The 17,949-nt window shown below is 42.5% G+C and overlaps 1 protein-coding gene across 3 annotated transcripts in view; it reads left to right on the top strand.

Annotated features, from left to right (window-relative positions):
* LOC125913264 (myomegalin-like) overlaps nt 1-17,949 on the top strand; it is a 215,325-nt gene that overhangs the window by 17,780 nt on the left and 179,596 nt on the right. For 2 of the 3 annotated variants that reach the window (XM_049618361.1, XM_049618360.1), the window contains exon 1: nt 10,560-10,950. The exons of the other annotated variant lie outside the window; for it this stretch is intronic. In XM_049618361.1, coding sequence (XP_049474318.1) covers nt 10,931-10,950 — 20 coding nt within the window. In that variant the 5' untranslated portion in view covers nt 10,560-10,930. Of the gene's footprint in view, nt 1-10,559; nt 10,951-17,949 lie in introns of those variants that run through there. 3 annotated transcript variants of the gene reach the window in all.

The raw sequence follows: 17,949 nt of genomic DNA, 5'->3' as shown, positions 1-17,949 counted from the left end.
TCGAGCCCCGCATTGGACTCTGTGCTGACAGCTCGGAGCCTGGAGCCTGCTTCAGATTGTGTCTCCCTCTCTCTCTGCCCCTCCCCCATTCACACTCTGTCTCTCTCAAAAATAAATAAACTTTAAGAAAATAATAAAAAAAATAAAATTTTGATATTTTGTTCACCATGGATTTTTCTGCACTAATTTTGTTTTTTGGAAATATTGCGCTAAGATATCATTTGATATCTTGATTACTGAATCTTTGGCCCCTCTCTCCTTACTTGAGGTCCAGCTCTGAACACCTTCACAGCTGAATCAAAAGCTTGAACCAGTCCATCGGCACCGGGATCATCTGGCTTTGATTTTTCCCTCCATCTCCTGAGAACTTACCAAGGCCAGCAAGTATAGGATGCAATAATTCTTTCTGTATATCACAAGTTCTGATTTAGAGTCAACTACTATTTCTGTACCTCTTGTTATATCACAGACCTAACCTAAAATGGAGATACTTTTATCTAATTAAAAGATTATTTTAGGTGAAATTAATCATAGTGGTTAATGTTGAGTGTGTTTTTTATTTTCCTAAACTGTTGTGATCTAGAATGGGCTCGTAAACTCTTACAGCGTCTATACTCACTTGAACTTTACAAGGGTGAAAGACTGTTGCAGTATGCTAATTTTTTGTCTAGGATTGCCAGATGTTTGATATTGAACTCCACAGCTCAGCATTTTGGCTTCTTCTATGCTAAAATAGAAATTAAGACAAAAGTGAATATATGCATGAGGAATTTTTCTCATTAAAATTTTTTCTTGATTGTGTGAGGCTTTCTGAGGCTCTATGTCAAAATGTATGAATCCTTGCCAGATGGAAGACAGGACAAAACAGCTGTTCTAAACTGACAAGAAATTGGCTTCCAGTAATTCTAAGTGTAGAAGAGTGAATTTATCTTTGTTGTATATTTACCTTTGTCCTGGGGTGATTAATTTGATAAGCCTCATTAGTTGTGCAGATTTGAGCCAAAGATCTACCGCAGATACCTCCTGATATTAGTTGAGTAATTCAATGCAAATACTTCAGATTTTGTTTAATAGTGATAAAAGCAGGCCTGGGAGACATGATATATACTTTCACATAATGACAATAATTTCATAATTTCAATTACTCTTAGGAGATGGACACTGAAATATAGAAGTGAAGAGTCTGCATCTTACTTTCAAATGGTTCATCAATAATTGTGTGTGGGGTGGGGGAGGGGGTGTAGAGAGAGAGACAAAAACAAATGTGACAAAATGTTAACAGGGATTCGTAAATCAACTGAAGGATTTTATAGGACTTCAGTGTACTATTTTGCAGGTTTTTGGTGTGTTTAAAATTTTTACATTTTTTTCAAAATGCAATGTTTTAAAAACAAATTTACATTCTAAATAAATATGTACATCTATGTATATATAAAAATATATACATATATCTATGAAGCAGAACACTGGATTTTTAAAACTTTATGTATAATATCTATATATCCTTAGGTCCAATCTATGGGGCAAACAGTACACCAGGGATTGTCAGTATCTGCCAGAATTTTAAATCCAGAGAAATCCATCTTGGTCGGTCTGAGGACAGACTAGTAGGTGGCATGATACAGGAAACAAAGGCAGAGACCATAGCTGAATGTCTGTCTTCTTTTTTCCTCTTAATGTTTATTTATACTTTTGAGAGAAAGAGAGAGAGACTGAGCACATGCGGGGGAGGCGCAGGGAGAGAGGGAGACACAGAATCTGAAGCAGGCTCCAGGTTCTCAGCTGTCAGCATAGAGCCTGACACTGGGCTCAAACTCACAAACTGTGAGATTAAACCAACTGAGCCACCCAGGCGCCCCATGGCTGCCTTCTTCTAAGTAATATGTTTTCTAATTCAGAATGTAACCCAAGCTCCAAACCAGACCAGGTGCTGTGCTTCATTGTTATCTCTATGGGGCTTGAAAGCGGTCTGGATTGCCTGATACGTGCTCCTTGGCCTTGGACTGGAAGTGCTTGTCCATTTCCTGGAAAATGACTCAAGCTTTAGTAATGGTGCAATTGTCATGAATGCCTTGGAAACTGTTTGTAAATTTATTCTAGTGTTGTTTCTGGTTCCAGAAATTTATTTATTAACACTCACATCAGTCCCTTTAAATTTTAAGACCCAATATCTATGTTCAAAGCAAGGAGAGTTATCCATGTGATTCACACAAGTCTCTCCACACTGTTCCAACCCTCTTCCTAGAAATTTGCATACCACATTTCTTGCATGATTCCCCCTCCCCCAGCATCAGATACACATAAATAGTGGGTGTTGAGAGAATGAGGGGGATTGTATGAGTAAATTACCACCAGCTGTCTGAAGGCTTGGTCATAATTTCTTTCCTTGTGGTTTTCGTTACAGCTGACAGACAGGGCTAGTTAGTGAAGGAGATGGGTCTGAATAAACACACACACACACACACACACACACACACACACACACTCCTCAAGAAAGGGGGAGGAGGGTGGGAGACAAAAGGAGGAAAACAAGATGGAGGAAATACCCACTTTTCTCCCCCACTAAAACCTCAGCCAGAAAGTGAGGAAAACCAGTTTATTCAGCTTCTTTGCCAGTAATTTGGTCTCATATGATAAATCAGAGAGCTAGGAAATGGAAAATCTGGGTCGCTAGCATAGCCCTAGAGTGCAGTTTGGAGCGGTACTGAAATTAAAATTCACAACTTCTATACAGGGTTGGAATCCTGCCTGGTATGCAAACATTAATAAAAAAATAGTTATGATTTATTGAATGCTTAAAATGTGCTGAGCAATGAATTAAACACTTTTCATATATTATCTCCTCTTGGTCTCACAACTACCCTATTAGGTAGTTATTATATTTCACCTTATTTTACGGATGAGGAAGCTAAAGCTTCCTAAAGTTTAACTTGTCAAAATCACAGGGCTGGAAATTGGTGGGGGAGGGGAGATTTTTAAATCTCTCTGATTCTAGAGCCAGTAATCAAAACTACTCTGTTGTAATGCCCGTCAGTGACACTGGCAATGCTATGAGGCTCTTCCAGATGAATGGGACTCTAAATAGTCATTCAGAGAAGATTGGGAACATTTTTCCTTCTACCAGGGAAAATTGAAATTTTTAAATAAAAGCACTGTATTTTGCAGTCCTAATACATGACAAAGTTCTGTATGACTATCATCCTTCAGGACTCTACTCAGATGCTACCTTCCTTATGAAACCTTCTCTAGTTGAATTTAATTAATCACCCCCTTCTTTATCTTTTTTTTTTAAGTTTATTTATTTATATTTGAGGGGCAGAGAGAGAGGGGGGGGGAGAGAGAATCCCAAGCAGGCTCCGTGCTGTCAGCACAGAGCCCAAGGCAGGGCTTGACATAGGGCTTGACAGGGGGCTTGATTCCACAAATGGTGAGATCGTGACCTGAGCCAAAATCAAGAGGCAGACGCTTAACAAGTGAGCCACCACATGCCCCATTCACCCCCTCCTTTAAATTTCTCTTCGTACCATTATTGCAGCACTTCACACAATCTGATCTGTATTATTGTTTGATGAATGCCTGACTAATTTCCCTCACTGGATTTTAAAAACATAGCACCATGCCTAGCATATGCTCAGTACATGTTTGTTGAACTAATGTTGAATTGAACGAACTAGAGTAATCAAATTGCCTGAATTTAATCAGCTCGTGGGAATAAATGAAGTCCCATGAACATTAGCTACCTCTGAACTCCCACCTGTTCCTTTAGGAAATGGAGTCTTTCACAAATTCCCCCGGACCCCACACAAGTATTTCTGCTAATCCCAAGGGTTGTTTCCCAGGCTCTCATAAACCGCTCCTAGTACTGATCTCTGTTGCTCTGAGGCACAGCTGCCACTTTGCCGACCATGTATGGTCCTAGACTCACACATCCCCTGGCCCCTGCCCCACTCCAGAAGGGCAGTTCTTGCAATTCATATACATACACCCTCTTCTCTCCGGGTTACTTGCATGGTCTGGGAAACCAGGCACATCCATCCAAGCTTCAGTTCTGCCCACTTAGGTTGCTCTGTTTCACTCCCAATACAGATAACAGATCTGAATTTACGAACTCAGTTGGACAGTTTTTCACCACATGAAAGCTCCAATTTTCTTATACCTGGGAACCTGCTTCTTACCCACCTGTCAGTCTCTCTGAGGCGCCATTTCCTCATTTATAAAAGAAGGTTGCCTTGCTGGGATGCTCTCTTAACACAGCTTGGTTTCTCCTCGTCACACCTATCAGCATCTGGCATATTGGAGATACTGCTTTCTTTATTGTCTGTCTATACCAGTAGACTGTAAACTCCATGAAAACAGGGTCTTGTTTGTTTTTTTTACTGCTATGCCCCTAGTATGCAGAATAGTACCTGACGCACAGTGGTTCTCAGTGATTTTTGAATGAATGAGTGAATAATGTATCAGGATTATTATGCACATTTTAAGGCATTGTTCCAGTCATCTATTTCTGCATAGCAGTGTATTTCAAAACTTTGTGGCTTGAAACAACAGCCGTTTTATTAGATCTTTTGATTTCGTGGGTGAGGAATTTGAACAAGTCTCAGCTATACCATGTGGCATCGACCAGGTCTCTCTGAAGGTCCCAGAACAACTTCACTGACATCAGGTATGGGATGTGAGTGATGCCTGATGCCTGATGCCCGATGCCTTCTTGGGGGCTGCTGGATGATGTTTCACATGTGGTCTCAGAGCCTCACTACATGGTGGCTCCACCAAGGTAGTCAGACTTGGTTTACGGCAGCTTAGAATAACAAGAGGTTCAGGCAGAGGCTGCAAGACCTCCTATTACCCAACCTCAGCACTTATGACCTAGCACCACATTCTATTGGTCAAACAATTCACTAAAACCATCCCAGATTCAAGGGGAGGAGAATTAGACCCCACCTCTTTTTAAAAAATCTTTACTTATTTTTGGGAGAGCGCAAGTAGGGGAGGGGCAGAGAGAGGGGGACAGAAGATCCAAAGCAGGCTCTGTGCTGACAGGCTGACAGCAGAGAGCCCAATGTGGGGCTCGAACTCATGAACGGTGAGATCATGACCTGAGCCGAAGTCGGTGGCACAACTGACTGAGCCACCCAGGTGCCCCTAGACCCCATTTCTTAACGGGAAAAGTAGCAAAGGATTTTCAGCCATCTTTACTCCACCACATTCCTGCATCCTTTGGCCACAAGTGTTGCCACATGCATAAGTCCCTCCCTTCCAAATCCCCCCAAAATTGCATAACATTTACTGTATCAGCTCAAAAGTCCAAAATTTTACCATACAAATCAAGTTCAGGTGAAGATGAGGTTCCTGGGGTATATAGCTGCTTGAGTTCCATTCCTGTTGATCTGAAGACCTCTTGGTCTGCCCTCTGGGCTCTTGCTTCCAATTCTTTGAACCATTCTTTTTCTGTAAGAAATGGTCCTTTTTTGCAGTTGGGTAACTTTCTCAGCTTGCTCGCTCTCTTTGACAGCTTGAGGGTCCAAAGGCATCTTTTCATTATGTACTGTCCTAATCCCTTTCAGGCTGTGCTGGTACAATTCACTTAAAAACTTTGAGTGCATCTTTTGTGCTAATTATAACCAACTCCTCTAGATAAAAGCTATACCCACATTTCATTCCAAAGCAAGCTCTTCTTTTCCTTGGGCTACCTACGAAGCTGCCGAGGGAGAATGGGCCCTTAAAATTCTTACAAGCTTGAGGCACACCCTCAAGATTCTTTTTTTTTTTTTTATGTTTATTCATTTTTGAAAGAGAGCATGAGGAGACAGGGACACAGAGCAAGGGGACGGAGGGTCTGAAGCAAGCTCTGTGCTGAGAGCAGCAAGCCTGATACAGGGCTCAAATTCACGAACCCCCAAGAGATCATGACCTGAGCTGAAGTCAGACACTCAGCCGACTGAGCCAGGGTCCCCCACCCTCAAGATTCTTATAGGCCTTTTTGTTAAATTGAAATGTTATATGAGGCACCACCTTAAATCTTTTGAGGTATGAACCACGAGTCTAACAGTCATATCTTGGATTTGATTTTTGCCCTGAAACTACTTTTTAATTTGAAAGCTTTTGCTGTCTAGAGAGATTGAAATGACAGGCAGTTTGACTTTTGAGCCTAGTAAGTCCTGGTTCTTTATATTTCCTCTAAATTCTGCTTACAAAGGGCATGGTTCTTTTTTTTTTTTTAACCCACCTTTTTCTATCCATACCTTGTCATATGTGGTTAAAAGAAACCAGTTATCACTTGAAATTCTATCTAAAAATTTCCTTTGCCAGACCTACCCATTCATTAGGAATATTGTCTATTTTCCACATTCTCAACTGGTAATGGTTTTACTAAATTTCTGCCACGACAGGGGCACCTAGTTGGCTCAGTCAGTGAACTGTCTGAGTCTTGATTTTGGCTGAGGTCATGATCTCATGGTTCATAGGTTCGAGTCCCGAGTCGGGCTCAGCACTGACAGTGCGGGTCCTGCTTGGGATTTCTCTCTCGTCTCTCTCTGCCCCTCCCTCTCTCTCTCTCAAAAATAAATAAATACACCTTAATATATAAATAAACTTATTTATTTATTTATTTCTGTCATGACATAACACAGGGCATTTTTTTTTTTTAGCACCTAATAATATTTTCTTCATTGTCCAGTCTCTCCAGCAGTTCCTGTGGTGCCTAAATGAGGTGTCTCCCAATTGGATGGAACCCCCAAATGTAGGGCAATGAAATCAGGTGGAAGCCAGGAGGTGGAAGAGTTCACCTGAGGCAGAACAAAAGACATAGAAATGTACTGAATGCAGCACAAGGGAGTGACTGGCAGGACAGCAGAGGAGAGGCTGCCTGCTGTGAGGCTTTGGGGGCCCGTGGGGGGGGGGAGGGGTTGGGGAGTGGGGGAAGATAAGGCATTATGGTGATATATAGAATTTTCCCTTTTTTGGTAGCTGTGCCCGGTTGTAAGTAGCCCACTGGTCAGTTAGGGCCTATGGCTATTTGGAGGTGGGTCACCTGATGAGCCTGCCTGCATTCAGCCATACTTACACTCCACAGAACCACAGCTGGTGCTGCTCAGTTAGGCCCAGTAGATGATGGGACTGACCTCGAGGGTCCGAGACTGCCTCATTCACGTGCCTGGCACTGCCAGATGGTGGGCTCAGTGAGGCACCTCCCTGTCTCTGTGAGGACTCAGGTGAACATAAAATATAAAGTAAAGAAATATAAGGTAAAATGAGATGACGTTTAATTATTTATATATTATCTAAATAGATAGGCATAGGAGTGCCTGGGTGGCTCGGTCAGTTAAGCCTCCAACTCTTGGTCTCTGCTCAGGTCATGATCTCACAATTCATGGGTTTGAGCCCCAGATCTGGCTCTGCACTGAAAGTGTAGAGCCTGCTTGGAATTCTCTCTCTCCCTCTCTCTCTGCCCCTCCCCTGCTCACACACATTCTCTCTAAATAATTAAATATTATAAAAAACATAAAAAATAGCCATAGATACATACCTAAAATATAACTGTTAAATAATGTCTTATCTATTTGTTTATTTTTAAAAAAATTTTATGATGTTTATTTTTAAGAGACAGAGTGAGACAGAGTATGAGCAGGGGAGGGGCAGAGAGAGAGGGAGACACAGACTCTGAAGCAGACTCCAGGCTCTGAGCTGGCAGCACAGATCCCCATGCGGGGCTCAAACAAACGGACTGCAAGATCATGACCTGAACTGAAGTTGGATGTTTAACCTACTGAGCCACCCAGGTGTCCCAATAATGTCTTATCTATTAAAGAGAACAATTAAAATGATAAATCCTAGTGTTGTTCAGGAACTGTAAGATGATAAAATTAGAAATTCCTTTTTCTTTTTTAAAGATTTTTTTTGTAAAGTAATCTCTACAACCCAACGTGGGGCACAAACTTACAATTCCAAGATCAAGAGTTAAAAGCTCTTCGGGTGCCTGGATGGCTCAGTTGGTTAAGCGTCCGACTTCTCCTCAGTTCATGGTTTCGAAGTTCGTGAGTTAGAGCCCTTTGTCGGGCTCTGTGCTGACAGCTCAGAGCCTGGAGCCTGCTTCAGATTCTGTCTCCCTCTTTCTCTGCCCCCTCCACCACTCGCATTCTGTCTCTCTCTCTCAAAAATACATAAACACTGAAAAAAAATTAAAAAAAAAAAAAAAAAAAAAACTCTGCTGACTGTGCCAGCCAGGCAACCCTAGAAAGTGCTTTTATCCTAACATTCTTATGCCTTAAGAAGTTATCCTAGGGAAATAATTCAAAAGAATGAAATAATGGAGGCATAAAAATTCCATTCAGGCATTGTTTACAAGAGTCTAATATTAGAAACAGCATAACTATGCTGTAACAGAAAATTATTAAGCAAACTATAGTTCTATTGACATTATATTATATAATCATTAGAATAATAAATATATAAACAGTCTCTAGCAACATGGACAATATCTAACAAGTGAGAAAAGTGGGACATAAACTTACATCTAGGCTGTGATTAAAGCTATAGAAATAGATACGTAATATGTGCAGATAATGACTAGAGGGAATGTAGAGAAATTTAAACAGTTGTGTTGGCAGAGTGGTTATGTGGGTGAATACTTTTTGCTTACAATCTAACACAAAAACTTTGTTCTTCTGGCAATAAATGTAATCCTAAAAAAAACCAATGAAACCTCTCTTTTCAAGAATATGCTCCTGGGTATGTAAGAGAGAGTCAGTAATTTGAATTAAAAGATAATTTTAAAAAGCCTGGGGTGGGGGGAAGCCTAGAAAGAAATTCCAACAAATGTTTAACATTGATTATCTCTGGGTATTATGGGTAGTTTATTTTCTACATACTTGTTTTGTATTTTTCAACTGTTTGACCATGCATGCGTTGTGAACTTTGTAAGCCCAGTCTTTAAAAATTAAACTAGCATATTTTCTCGCCTCACTTCTGAGACTCCACCATTCATCTAGTTAATGCTGTCACTTCCTGAATGCAGCATATGTCTTGCTGTAGATACAGTTCCTCTCCAAACTCAGTAGCCCATAATTTGACTTGAGACAAAACTAAATATAGCCCCAACTTTGCTATGGAGGATGGAAATCTGACTCTCCTCATCCTTTTGTGTTTGGTTTGTTTGCAGCAGGAGATTCTTTTCAGGACAGGTGGCCTGTAAGTCTTGTCGCTGGTCAAGCTAGGCCTTAAAATGTTTCCTGGAAGCATTCTAAGCTCAGGAGCAGGTGTGGCCTTAGGTCCAAGTTAAGTGTTGGGGTTAGGGGATTCTAGGTCAGGGGCCTTTTTAGATGGTTCCTCTAAACCCTCAGATGTCTTACTGTTATCCTGCCCTCCCAACCCCTATTCTGTGCTGATAATTAAGGGAACTAATCCAAAACATAGGAGGCAGGATGACAGTTTGCCCCAAGAATACAGGCTCTGCACAGTCTCACCAATTCCCAGACATGCCAGGACCCTTCCTGAGTAAACTCCTAGAATCAATTCATTGTAGACAATCAATTCGTTGTAGAGACCTCTCTTTGGCCATATTTCCAAAAATTCAGAGAGTAAGTGTCTGGGGCCACTCCATGGAAAAGACCTGCCTTAGCAGAGACTTTGAGCTTTTTTGGGTCTCAACTGTATTATCTGTGAAATAAATATAACTAAATCAACATTACTACATAAAAGCTTTCTGCAAATAAAAAAAAAGGTCATTGGTAGTGCTAAGAATAACGGCGATTATGTCACTTAATAAAAAGGTTTTATTTAGAGCTAAAAAGGAGCTTCGGGGCTGTAAGCCCTTTAATTATAGCATGTCTGACTTGTTTAAACCTCATTACATAAATAGATAGTACAAAGTCTCAGGCAGTGCCATCACCGAAGGGCCCTTTTCCATGATCTTAGAACGGTTAAGGAGGAGAATCAAGGTCCCATTGGCTACTGTCTTGAAGCTTGTCTCGTGTTCTGGGAAGTTCAGGAACCCTCTTCCCCTTTGGAGCTAGTGGTAGAGCCCAGTCGCCTCCGTGCTTGAGAAACTGAAAGCTGAAGAGGTAGAATATTATAAAATCCGGAGATGAATGCGTTGGAGGCAGCAAATAAGGCTGCAAGGTTTCGTCAGGATGGTTCCCTGTCTGAGGAAGTTCCTGTCCGCAGACTGATGGGGAGACTGACATGTCAGATCTCTAGGAAAATCACATCATGTCCTCTGAGCGTCTAGTGTGCGCACCTGCGTTCAGCCAGGACGGCACCTCAAACCTTCCCAGACTCCAGCTCTGGCTCCGGACTCACCCCGCGGGTGGGGTGGTGCGCACGTACGCAAGAGGACGTTCTCTCGGAATTCTCCCGAGCGTCGGTCGGTCTTTTTCACAGCGCCCCTCCGTGGGATGGGGGAGGGACAGAAGGGCTTGGTGCCGCGCCCCCTGAGCCCTCCGCCCCTCCGGCAGTCGCAGCGGGGCGGGGCGGGGCGGCGCACCACCTGGGCCGGCCCCGCCCCCGCACGCCGGCTGCGGGAGCCCCGCCCCCCCTCGCGGTTGACAGCTCAGCCGGTGCGGAGCCGCTCGTGCCAGCCAGTCGCGTCTCAGCCTGGGAGCGAGCGAGCGAGCGCGCGCCGCGCCGGGCCGCCGCCGGCCCCAGCTCTGCCGACGGCTCCGGGCGCCGCTCCGCTCCACGTCCCGCTTCCTACCGTAACGGTCCCTCCCCTGTTCCCGACGCACCGTTAGCTGGAGGTGCGGCCGCGGCAGGGGTTTCTGAAGGAGCAGGGAGCGAGCAGCGCCCTCCCTTCGCCGACGCGGAAAGGAGGAGCTGGGGAGGGAAAAGCTGCTGCTCTTTGCACTGGAGATTCGGGGGCTGGGGTTCGCGTTGTCCCAGGCTGCTTCCCCTCCCGGGTGAGGAGCGCCCTGAGAGTGAGGGAAGCGCCTGGAAAATGGACCAGACGTGGACGAGGTAGGTGAGCCGCTGCTTTCTCCCCGCATTCTGGATATGGTGCCCCCCTCCCCCAACGCCCCGCGCGCCCTTAAGGAGAAGTCCCCCTCCCGTAGGGGCCTTTGACATCTCTCTCTCTTTTTTAAAATGCCTAATTCCCACGTCTCTTGATCCTTCTGCACGTGTTCTCTCTCAGGTCTTTGCGTTGCTTAATGAATCTCCCCCTTCCACCTAGTCTTGACCTGCAAAATACCCAGCGGGGCTACCTGGAAGTTTTTGCAGAAATGGTTCTCTGTCTTTTCCCTGTTCCACAGAGAGGGATTTGCGTTAAGTTTTTCTTTAGAGATAGCTTTGATTTCAGATACCTTGAAAAAGATCAGATTCCTTCTCACCCTGCCACGTTTTCCTTCTCAACCTCATCCTCCACTAGGGACACAAAGGCAAAGCTCTGGGTGAGCAAAGCCCAGCAGTATTCATCTCCAGAGTCTCCAGTTGGTGTGACTTGGGGAGAAGAAAGAAGGAAGAGACCAGGGTGCCTTTCATTGCCCAGGCTTTGTGGAGACGAGGGTGACAGCCTGTCTTTTAGGTCACATTGTGGAGATGCCCAGTGCAATTGTGTTTTCCCCGTCCCCTAGTCCTTCCCCTAAATGTACTTTCCAACAGAGCTTGCTCAAGGATGAAAGATAATGAGTTGGGACAGAGACTTAATTTTTGTTTGTCAGTGAGAGGGTGGATGGGGAGGCTGTATTCCAGAGGTGTTGCCATAACAGACACTGCTCCACCTCCAGGATTTAGCTTTGGAGACTGGAATGAGGCCAAATTAGTGTTCTGACTCCTAGGAGAAAGCAGACTGAACAAACATGGAAGGTAAACTGGGAGCCTTATAGGACTTGGGAGAAAGATCTAGGGGATTTCAGCTGATTCTTCAATAGTTCGACAGTATGAGTTTTAGAGAAATGGAACCTTAGGGCGTGTTGGTGGGCATATGCTATCTAGATTTGCAAGTAGGGATTCCACTTTTTGCTCTTTGCTTCTCTTCTTAGGCTTTCCTGCAGGATGGTGCTCTCATGTGGGTATGACTAGATAAAAGGAGTGCAATTAGAAGATACCAGGAGACTGAAAACCATGCCTCGAGGTGGGATGGAAGGACCTAGGGCTCTTTTAGTCGGGGAGGTGAAGACGGTCAGGGAGGATGAGGTGGATATGGTAGCTTTCTTCAAATATTTGAAGAGCGTTTGCTGGTAGTGAGTGGGGTTAGATGGATTTGGAATCCCTTAGGAGGAGAGAACATGTTGCGAGGAGGCAAGTTGTGATTTAGTGTAAGGAAAAAACCTTCTAACAAGTGACCTACCTGGGTCGTAAATAGACTCCCAACCCTAAAGTTGTTCAAGCAGAGGTTAGATGACCCCTTGATGGTAATGAGAGTGAGCACATCAGGGATTCTTGCTCTCTATCAGTGTCATCCACGCTTATAAAAATACATATTTATAATTTTTTCTGAACTTTATATTTAGATGTATATTTAGACTTCAGGTAAATTCAGAAATAATTTTAAAAAGGAGTAAATCATATGTTTATAGTTTGATTAATGTCACAAACTGAGTCTATCCATGTTAACAGGCACTCAGATGGAGAGAGAAGACATAGCCAGCCCCCCTAGAGGCCTCGTGACCCAAGAATAACTGTTACCCTCACTTTTAACACCAGAGACCCGTTCTGCCTGGCTTTGAACCTTGTGTCAGTGAAATTATCCACTGTGTACTCTTTCATATCTAGCTTTTTTCATTCCATCTTCTGTTTGTGGGATTCTTCACATTGTTGTGTATAGTTGTAGTTCATTCATTCTTGCTTCTGTATAGGAGTCTATGGTGTGTAAATAAATCAATTTTATTTATCCATTCTCTTGTTAATGAGCATTTGGGCAATTTCTGGTTTGGGGCTATTATGAATAGGGTTGCTGTGAACATTCCTGGGCATGTCTTTTGGTGAACATATGTACATACTGCTGTTGGGTAAATACATAGAAGTAGAATTGCTGGGTAATAGGAAATGCATGTTCAGTTTCAGTAGGTACTGCCAAAAAATTCTCTAAAGTGGTTATAAAGAGGATATACAGTGAGCTGAGATACAGTGAAAAGGTGCTCCGCATCACTAATCATCAGGGAAATGCAAATGAGAACCACAGTGCCTCACCACTATATACATATTGGAATAGCTACAATGAAAAAGGCAGAAAATACCAAATGTTGGCAAGGTGAAAGAGTCAGAATGTTTATGCTTTTTTTCTTTTTTAACCCTCACTCATAATGAGAAATGTACTTACATTACAACCAGGTAGAATCCCAAACAAACCAGTTTCCTGTAACAATACTTAACCTAACTGTATGTTTTGTACTCTGGTCTTTTCTACACTATTCCTCTTCTTCAAAAAAGAAAAAATGCTGGTGTGACTCAATTTATTTCACCACCTAGTGGGTCACAGATGGAAAAATCCTATAATCATATAACTGGCATCTCAGATATTTCCTAACTCATAGCTAAGATCAGTTCATAAACATTTATTTAAAATGTGAGAGCCCAGGGGTGCCTGGGTGGCTCAGTTGGTTAAGCGTCCAACTTCAGCTCAGGTCACGATCTCACAGTTTGTGAGTTCAAGCCTCTGGGTTGGGCTCTGTGCTGATGCTCAGAGACTGGTGCCTGCTTCAGATTCTGTGTCTCCTTCTCTCTCTACCTCTCTCTCTCTTAAAAATACACAAACATTAAAAAAAAAAAAAGCTTAAAAAAATGCGAGAGCCCAATACTCGCAAAGCACTGTGCTAAATGCTAAGGGTAAAACAATGAATGAGACTGGCTTTCTGTCTTTGAGGGTTGTACTTTCTCATTGTCTATAATTCTTTTTTTTTAACTTTATTTATTTATTTTGAGAGAGACAGAGCATGCAAGTGAGGGAGGAGCAGAGAGTGGGGGAGACAGAGGATCCGAAGCAGACTCTGTGCTGACAGCAGAGAGCCCGATGAGGGGCTCAAACTCATGAACCCTGAGATCATGACCTGAGCCGAAGTCAGATGCTTAACCGACTGAGCCACCCAGGCGCCCCTAATAGAGACTAAGGCAGACATGTATACATGAGAGCACAGTGGAGAAGCACAACTTGGGAAATTCAAAGAATAAAAATTAACTTTAGAGCAACCATTTATCAGGCTTGCATTTATTAACTTGTGTGCTAATCCCTTGGCGTATTTTATTTCACCTAATCCTCACAGCCTTATGAGGTATAAGGGAAATGTTATTATATTCATTTTTCAGACAAGGAAAATTGAACTTTACAGAAATTAAATAATGTTCCTAGGGAACACACACAGCTGAGAAGGAGATATAGCCCAGAGCAGAGTTTTGTTGGTCATTCAGTTTCTGAGTTGGTTCTGGAACTGGTTGCTTATCCTGACTACTCTTAAGCTTATGAATAAATTTGATTGTGATTTTTTTTAGTTTATTTATTTATTTTGAGAGAAAGAGAGTGAGAACATGCAGGAGGGGCAGAGAGAGAAGGAGAGAGAGAGAATCCCAAGCAGGTTCACTTGGGAACCTACTACGCTCTACACTGTCAGCGTAGAGCCGGATGCGGGGCTCAAACTCATGAACTGCGAGATCATGACCTGAGCCAAAGTTGGACACAACTGACTGAGCCACCCAGGCCCCCCAACTGGGATTCTATTTCCGAGTTTCATTCTTGGCAACTCTGGAAAGCTTCCTCTCTGGAAGATTCTTCACATGAGACTCCATACTCTTCGTCTTGCTCAGACTATCCACAAAGGTCAGGGGGCTGAGTATGTGAGTTCTCAAAACCCCTGCAGGTGAATAACCCCTGCTGCCAGCTGCACGTCATTGCCCTACTAGAGGTCAATGGTAGTGTTTTTTACCCAGGGATGTTGCCTTCCTATTGCTAGACTCTGTGGTTAAATCATTTGGGGAGATCATGGTTTGTTCTGGAATGGCGAATTTCCTGTGAATACATCGGCCTTACAAAAAGCTGGTTTGGTCATTAAGCAAGCTAATATCCATGAATAAGGTAAGAGTTATCAAAGCAATATGTTTATGGAGATGAAGAGGACCCTGATGATGAGGGTAATTTTGCTCAGCTTGTAAGTGCAGCATCTATCAGGCAAACAGTTTCTACAGCTCTGAATTTTTAGCATTCACTTATCTGGACTAGCAACTCACTAAGGAAGAGGGCATAGTTCAGATTCCTTAGTTGCATTCGTTTCTTTTTCCTGCTGAAACAAATTACCACAAATTTAGTGGCTTAAGATGGATGTATTTTCTTGCAGTTCTGGAGGTCAGAAGTCTGGAAATTGGTCTTCTAGACTAAAGTGACAGTGTCAGCAGGAGTGTGTTCCTCCTAGAAGCTCTAGAGAAGAATCTATTCCTTGCCTTTTCCAGCTTTAGAGGCTGTCCACATTCCTTGCTTCATGTCCCTCTAGTCTCTGCTCCCTTATACCCTCTTCTAACTCTGATTCTCCCATTATCTCTTACAAGGACCCTTGTGATTACTCTGGGCCCAACTGGATAATCTGGGATAATCCCCGTATTTCAAAATCCTTTTTGCCACGTAAAGTAGCACCTTCACGGGTTCTGGAGATTAGGATTGTGGATTTCTTCCGAGAGCCATTATCCAGGCAACCAAACTAATAAATGCTGGAAAAGTCATCACTGATTCTCTTCCCCTTTTAGGTGGAAATGTTCTTGTTTCTAGCATATGGGAAAGCTGAGTAAAAGTCAGGCAAATCATATGTGAACCTTATTCAACTTCCCTAAACAAATAACTCAAGAAAAAGTGAACTTGACCTATTTAAAGGCTACTTATAAGATTGAAGGTTAGGAAAGGAAAGCAATTTAATAGTCTGTTTTGTTTTATGTAACTGTAATTTCATTTAATAAAATGCAAGCATTGATTGTATTTGCCTGCCATGGCTATGAAAATTTAGAGAAGGAAAATAACAGCCAAGAAAAATAGTGGTTCCGTCTGAAAATTCAAAAAATTTTATTTTGTTCCTTCTCACCCACATAAAATAGGGCCTTCAAGTAAGACAAGAAGCCCATTTACATGGTTATATTTCACTTAAATGATCCCCATTGATAGCTTATTTGCATTTATTCTGCTCCGTATTAACTCTTAGCTTAACTAAACTCTACATTAATTCCTTCGTAACTGTGGAGGAAGCAAGGACATTTATTTCTCTTTGAATTCATGGTGAGTTGGCAGAGAGTCCTATGTACTAATGCAGTTACGACCAGAGATGGCATTTCCCTCCATTTTTTAGATGTGGCCGTGGAGGCCAGAGAGGTTAATTTAGCATTGGATCATGAACGTCTGGTAGACTCTAGTACCTTTGCTTACTGTGGTACTGCTGCACTATGAAAAGGAAAATGCTCCTTTTCATAATCCTATTACTGAGACACCTTTGGTCTTTGAATTTCCCTTTTAACATTCAGCACTTCTAGCAATTAATTTTCTGCATTTGGGGAAGTAAAACCTTTGCCTTCAAAACTCTGATCTACTTTTAAATAGGCCTATGCTTGGATTTTGGCTCAAGGGATTTATCTCAATCTGTGCTTTCACTCTCACTTGCTTATGTCCCATATACGAGATGGGGCTGGACATCCCTGCCCCTGTGCCTCTTTCAGCTTACATGCTAAGGGTGCATTTCAAATACCAGAAGACTGGGAAGGGGTGGTTTTGTCTCTTAAAGGATAAATTGGGTGACCCTCATCATAGTGCCCTCGCCATTCTAGATGGCTCAGGGGTAATTTATACAAAGCTGTGTGGAGCATCCATTCATTCAGTGGCTACCCTGGGACACTATTCCTAGTGCAATTGAGTCTGTTTTATAAATAAAATTCCAAAATAGGCTCAGAACATTCCTCAAGTTGTCTCTGGCAAAAATTCAAATAGCACTTAAAGTTAGAAAGAAAGTCCGGAATACAAGAGTGATCATGATGACCTAAGATGTCTCTATCCAATTCTATTTTAAAACATTCAAGGGGCACCTGGGTGGCTCAGTCAGTTAAGCATCAGGCTTCAGCTCAGGTCATGATCTCATGGTTTGTGAGTTCGAGCCCTACGTCGGGTTCTGTGCTGACAGCTCAGAACCTGGAGCCTGTGTCTCCCTCTTTCTCTGCCCCTCCTCTCTCTCTCTCTCTCTCAAAAATAAATAAAACATTACATACATACATACCTAAATAAAACATTCTAATACACTGAGGACTTATTTTCCTCAGTTTCAGAACATCTTCTGAGTTCTGTGGTCATCAAGACAAGCATGATCTGAATTTTTTCTCATGGCTAAAGCACCTCATTATTCATAGACTATAATAATAATAATAACTATTAAGTTGTATTTTCATAGCACTTTAATAGTTCCTAATACATTTTCCCTTAATGTGTCTCATTATCTCCAGTTCTTTTCTGCTTCTTCCACTCTCTAGAAACTTCTTCCCCCCATGGCTTCTCCAATGCCAACTAGGAACAGTAGCAACTGGTGTCTTTTCATCATGGCCAAGGTGGAAGGGGTATAAAGAAGCAATAACTACTGACCTGTAGAAAGCATTGACTGACAAAGAAAATGGAACAATTTCTAGTATTTCACACAGTGTGGGATATATTTATTTATTTTCCATGTCATAATATGGAATACTATTACTCATGACGTAGAATAGAATGTCATGTGGAAATATACTACTTTACTCAATCATTCCCCTATATGGATGTTTTAGATTTCTAGTTTTTAACTATTATAAATAACATTTGATAAACACCTAGGTACATAAAGCATCTTCGGCCTTAGGATTATTTTTGAATGATAGATGGATGTTCAGAAGTATGATAACTGGGGGCACCTAGGTGGCTCAGTCAGTAAACGTCCAGCTCTTGACTTCGGCTCAGGTCATGACCTCACGGTTTGAGTTTGAGCCCCACATCAGGCTCCGCACTGACAGTGTGGAGCCTGCTTGGGATTTCTC

This window comes from Panthera uncia (assembly GCF_023721935.1).
Source record: "Panthera uncia isolate 11264 chromosome C1 unlocalized genomic scaffold, Puncia_PCG_1.0 HiC_scaffold_4, whole genome shotgun sequence".
Lineage (NCBI taxonomy): Eukaryota > Metazoa > Chordata > Mammalia > Carnivora > Felidae > Panthera > Panthera uncia.
Note: the sequence above shows the minus strand (reverse complement) of the source record. Positions and strands in the feature narration are given on the sequence as shown.